The sequence below is a fragment of the Xiphias gladius genome, chromosome 24 (genome assembly GCF_016859285.1).
Source record: "Xiphias gladius isolate SHS-SW01 ecotype Sanya breed wild chromosome 24, ASM1685928v1, whole genome shotgun sequence".
Taxonomy (NCBI): Eukaryota; Metazoa; Chordata; class Actinopteri; order Istiophoriformes; family Xiphiidae; genus Xiphias; species Xiphias gladius.
This window is the reverse complement of record NC_053423.1, coordinates 21,685,775-21,691,890: the sequence shown is the minus strand read 5'-3', so window position 1 is coordinate 21,691,890 and position 6,116 is coordinate 21,685,775. Positions and strand designations below refer to the sequence as shown.

Genomic DNA, 6,116 nt, shown 5'->3' with positions numbered 1-6,116 from the left:
GTGATCTAAATAAGACCACCTTGTTTATAGAATTAATAAAGGATTGAATAAAATAGTTTAAAAGCTTTCTCCACATCGCAAGGAATAAAATACTGGTAGAGAGATTCTGAATCGTTTATTCATTTGTTGTAGGTCTATAGTGGTCAAATTTGAATATATTGATTCTAAAAAAAAATACAGGAATAAGCCTATTGAATAGAAAAGGTACTACTTTTTAAATTGTAGAGCATAAACTCGCCAAATGTTGCTTAAATTCACAGAGAACACAAACAAACCAAGGACACGAGGAGTGACCGCTACCGCTGCTAACGCTGTAGTTCGACTCCGGTCCGCTGGGGGGGCGCTGTTCACTACACACTGTCGGGATTTATTCGGTTCTGTAGTTTCCTCTGGCATTCCAAAAAAAGAGAAACCGACAAAAAAAAAAAGCGAGGAGAGAGTCAAAGCTCGAAGGTAAATCCGCTTGAAAATAAAAAAATATTCCTTACTATTCGACAGTTGTAACCTATTTCGCTGTTAGATAACAGTGGTTTGTTCTCAAAGCTGTTTTCTTTATACTCCAGCAATATTGTATTGCATAGTAATTCGGTCACATGTAATCTTAGCGTATTCAGCTAGCGGTGTTAGCAAGGCGGCGCCGGTTGGTGAAAGGCCTGTTGGACGATGTCAACATATTTTGTTAAACGGATCGTTTAATTATTACTTTTTCATTGAGAAGCAACTGTGGCTTTGTGGCTACGGTGTAGCACAATCAACCAATTACCACGTTAACGCAATTTACCAACAAATAGCTAAATTATTCAGGGTATCTGCAGGTCTTAGTCTTAAAAAAAACACGTTAATTTCTGTTTCCTCAAAAAAGCCCTTTCAGTGTACTCAATGCATGTTTCAGTGTATTTAAAAGGTGTCAAGTTTCATTTACAAAGGTCTAACATATATTTTTCTTGCATGCTGTAGGCAGCAATGTAACTTATAAAAGATTTTTGTATGTTATTTTTGGCTAAATTAGCGAAGCCTGGCACTATGTGGACCTTAAACACATAGGTTAATTTTCAAATTGGTTAATCCTTCCGTTTATTCATCCATTTTCCGCTGCTGGCCCAGGTCCAGGTCGTGTTTAATGATAAGTTATTGATATTGTTAGGACCAGCTATATACAGCAGACCTTTGTCGATAAATTAACGATTTTGTTAAATACTTAAAGGCCATATCACCCCTGCTAGTTTATATCTTTCAGACTTTGACCGGTATGAGAGTGAGACGTATTAAATTCTACTCTGTTGTATTGAAAACGTCTTGGGTTGAAACGGCTGAACCAACGCAGCAACCCTGTTATAGCAACACCGGTTGAATGACTTAAAGGGAGACCGCAACGGGGTTTTAACGTGATTGACATGGATAGTTAACTACTTAAAGTCGCTGTTGTTGCGTTGTGACACGGCGAGTTAAACGATTGGAAATGTAGGTTAATCGGCCTTAAAAGCAGCCGGTGTTGCGATGTGACGTTTGTGATTAACACTATCGTTCAGCACTGAAAAAACAGCGTTAATGCAAACGTTATCCCGGTTAACTTTTATTTTTCTAACTCACGTATGTCTCGGCAGTGGATGAACAGTCTGATAACGTATGACCACTTGAAGAGTATGAGAGATAAGACGCACGGTGAAATAGAGCTTATGAAGCTGTAATGTCACAATTACTTTATAAGAGCAAACAGGCAGGTTCATGCACCGGTTAAGTATTTAACCAACCCAAAAACTGTTTGTAATAATTGAAGAACTGAAAAATGGAGCAAGGAGAAGCACAAGGATCTTATTTGGTGCCGCAGTTTGTGATGCTGGTGAATTGTATTGTGCTACAGTGAGAGGTGCTTCTAGTATTTATTTTACCTTAACTGTTGTTAAGTTAGATGGACAAAATATCACAATATCAATATGACACATTTGAAGAATGCATTACATTTCAGCAGGACCTACTGACTGTAATGAGCTTGATTAAGGTAGGATTTATTGCAGCACTGTTGTATTAGACTGTGTTAGTTCCACCTAAGTTTACCTATCATTTGGTATTTTGGTTGTTGTATTAATGACTATGTCACAGTTAAGTTTTATAATCTACTGAATATCATAAATTACTCAAGTTTAATGAACAGTGAGTGTCTACGACACCCAAAAATCTACACTGCATGGCCAAAAGTACTTAGACAGCCAAACATTACACCCAGAAGCGATTGTTGGACATTTCTTTGCAAAACAATGGGTAATAATACAGCTGCAGGAGCATTAGTGAGGATGGGTAGTCATCTTGGTCAGTAAGGGCCGGGTCAGAGGCGGCATCGCAGGTCATCCCAAAGATATTGGATGGGTTTGAGGTCAGGGCTCTGTGCAGACCAGTAAAGTTCATCCACACCAAGCTGGGAAAACCATTTCTTTGTTGCCCTGGCTTTGTCCACTATAGTCTAAAATATAGTCGTATGTAAGAGTATTGAGATTAATTGGAAGTAAGGGGCAAAAGTGTGTGGTGGGGGGCGTGCATATACTTCTGGTTTTATTTCGGGTCAGATTGTGGGTGTTAGATAATTTTGACATTGCAGGAAAGAGCCAATAATCATATTTAATTTATTATTTAAGTATTTCTCGGATCAATTTAATCATTTTATTACAGACAGAAAAGAGATGACAGGAAATAAGTGAGAGAGTGAGAGATGCAGTACATGTCCCTGGTTGTACTCAAACCGGTTTATGGTTGACATGTTAACCCCAAGTGTATTCATATTCAATCTATTGTAGCATTATTGATATTAAGGTATTGTGTCAAAAAAATGGTCATAATTGGTGTCTTGACTAAAGTTGCAGGTCACAGTCATCAAACCTGCCTATCACCTCCTTAAATGTATTTACATTTCTTTATGTCTGTCATAACACGAGGAAAAGATAGCTGTGGTCTAAGATTTGGACTGTAAAGGTTGCACAGATGGTTAATCGGTCGTCTTTTTTCAATTCCTGAAGGTCGAAGCTGAGGGCCATGGCTCGTGGGCAGCAGAAGATTCAGTCCCAGCAAAAGAACGCCAAAAAGGCAGCGGAGAAGAAGAAATCTCAGGGCGCTGACCAGAAAACTGCAGCCAAGGCCGCTCTGGTCCACACCTGCCCTGTCTGCCGGGTGAGTACAACACTGAGCTGCAGCTTGTTGACTCCTCTTTAGTTGTAGCTTAGAGGTTTTTCTAGAGATGGATGGATGGATGGATGATACCAAAGGTTGTTTCACTCCTGTGAAGAGCACTGTTTCAGTACATTGTGTCAAATAAGAATACCATGTGACTGGTGACATGCGAAGCTTCAAATGTCTCTGGGGCTTCAGTGAGTTAGTTTTAAAAGTTTTGAGGGTGATTGTCACATTAATGGAATAGGAAGAGAATAGTTGAGAAATATGGCGATATACACTAAAAAGACACAATCCGAGAACATTTTCATCTGATTCCAAGTAATAAAGTAGTATAAGTAATAGGATAATTTATCATTCTCTAATCACGTCACATTGTATCATGACTTTAAAACACGAGACCACAGTGGACACTTGGCTTCAACTACACTAAAAAGGTTCATTAATATTTAGTGTCAGCAAAAGTATTTCATATGTATTTATTATTTTACTGGAACATATTGTACATAAACATGTAGATTTAATAGGAACAGGCAGGCTTCTTAGACTTTTATTGCAGACATGAAACTAAAATTATTAAAATCAGTGAAGTGTTGTGTTGTTTTGATCCAAGTCTTGAGAGGCTGTTTTAAGTTTTGCAAGCCACCAGATGTCACTGTACTTTCTTTGTTTGAAGCCCCAAAGCTTCATATGACTTCAACCACCCATCGCTTGGTTTTTCCACAGGAGAATCTGAGAATCCAATAAGTTCTCATTCAACAAAAATATTTCATATTCAATTTATCAGGTTTATGAGTTTGTGTTTGTAAAGCATTTTGAGATCTGCTAAAGTTAATTGCAAAGAACTTCTTATGTACTGCCTACCTGTTGAACTCAATATGGCTGAAGTTTGAAGTCCAAAGCGGTTTCATTGCATGAATCGTCAGTTTATAATTTTTCACTTGTAGTAGAGAGTCTTGTTGCCAAAAGATAACATAAACTAATACCTTGGTTCTCCTTTTTTCTTTCAGACTCAGATGCCTGACCCCAAGACTTTTAAGCAGCACTTTGAGAGTAAACACCCCAAGTCCCCCATGCCCCCTGAGCTGGCAGACGTTCAGGCATAAACGACTGCCAACTGGACTGGAGCTGAACCTGAACCTGGGTAAGACTAGCTGCACTCGTGGTACTGTCCTCCCTGTAAGCTGTGGTTAAATCTTTCTTACACTGCTGTGTTTATGAAAACTCTCGAAGTTTCTGAATTCTGCACTCGTAAAGATTGCGAAGGTGCAACCAAAATAATACTAAAAGCAACTAATTATACCAAGCGATTTTGTAAATTCAGTTGGTTACTGTTAATATATTCAAACTATAACCATAACACTAAAAAACAACAAAAAACTGTTGCTTACAGATACGCTATGACCATGGATTAAAAGTTGAATTGCGGCGCCTGAAGGATGTTGATGACGAACACTTGGACCCATCAGTATTCATGGACAACGGGTTGGGATGGAGGGAGGGGATGGATGTGTGTATGTGCTGTGTACGTACATGTGCGTTTGCGTAAGAGAAAACGGTAATGATGGGGCAGTAGTACACCAGCAGCCCATTTTTTATATTTATTGTGTACAACTACCTTGCTATTCCAGATTGGGGGGGCAGAAAGCAGAACCAGCAAGATTGCCTTCTAACACTGAATAAAAATAATCTTGTGACTAATGATGGGGAGGGTTGACAAGTCTGAAAAATGTACAATGAGAAGTGAAAAAAAACAACAAAACTTTTGAATGTGTGACTAGCTAACAGCTGGTTGTGCTTAGTTAAACACTGTGTCGTCCAGAGGCACATTCAAAGCCCACACTATAGATTTCATCACTCATCCTCAGTGGACATGGCCCTGCTGTTGGGTTAAAATTTTTGAACTCAAATCATTTTAGTTTCCTTTTGCATGAGTAGAGGGTATTCACATGATGTCGCCATCCATGCGTACCCTCCAAAGAAGATAAATATGAGTTTCATGACCATTGGCCTCTTAAAATGAATAAAATTCCAGTGTGTAATTGCAGAATTTATGGGTGTTGTTGTTGAAATGCAGGATATTAGTTACTCAAACTATTTTTGAAGATTCATAGTTATTGTCCAATAAGAGCGACAGACTCTAACAGCTTTGCCTCCTCTGTGCTGCTGCTCCACGGGTGTCCTAACTCAGTAACACCTTACAACAGTACCTCACGTTAGACCACACAGCAAGTTTCATAGTATGTTCTTTTTTTCCCCAAAAAAATTCTCGTACTTCTCATTTTAATGTCATCCTCCTCCGGCACGCTTCCCTGAATAATCTTGGCAATAAACACCATCTTTGTCCCACTTCAGTAAAACCAGGACAAGAATTGTTTTGGAAACCAAGTGCTAATTTTGTCCTTAAACCTCTGTAAAAAACACACAAACAGTTCTGTGCCCATTGATGCTTTCAGCTATAGTTTGAATGTTCGAAAGAATTATAAGTAGCCCCAAGGACTGAAAATTTAGATTTAATTCAATAACTGCCAAAATGATTATTCACTGTTCTTTTGGTTCTTCATATGTTCACTAGTAGGCAAAAACTTCATGAATTTGCTTTCACTGTATTTTTTTTTTTTTTTTACCCTTTTCAATAAATTGAACAATGTATTTAATGTGACCTGTCTTCTCAGTTGACTTTGTGTACATGAGATGAAAAATGTGATGTTTACATGGACTCAGTTATCGATTCCATTACAGTGTACCATGCGGCTGTGGTGTTGGTTGATGTAGAGTATGTGTGGATTCACAGTGGGGCTGCAACCAGTGATTATTTTCATGATCAATCAATTAATCATTTGGTTTATAAAATGTCAGAAAATCATGGAGAAAAATGAAAAAAAGCCTGTAACAATACTCAGTCTGTGACAAAGAAAAAATTGAAGAGTAATCCAATTTTAACATTTTGTTTTAAA

General features: G+C 38.2%; 1 protein-coding gene across 1 annotated transcript; it reads left to right on the top strand.

Annotated features, from left to right (window-relative positions):
• The first annotated feature begins 388 nt into the window (after positions 1–388).
• Positions 389–5,779, top strand: zgc:91910 (uncharacterized protein LOC445276 homolog). The gene is made up of 4 exons (XM_040121392.1): positions 389–453; positions 3,009–3,159; positions 4,170–4,303; positions 4,553–5,779. The coding sequence occupies exons 2-3, from the start codon at positions 3,025–3,027 to the stop codon at positions 4,263–4,265; spliced, it is 231 nt and encodes a 76-aa protein (XP_039977326.1). The 5' UTR covers positions 389–453; positions 3,009–3,024; the 3' UTR covers positions 4,266–4,303; positions 4,553–5,779.
• The last annotated feature ends 337 nt before the right edge of the window (positions 5,780–6,116 follow it).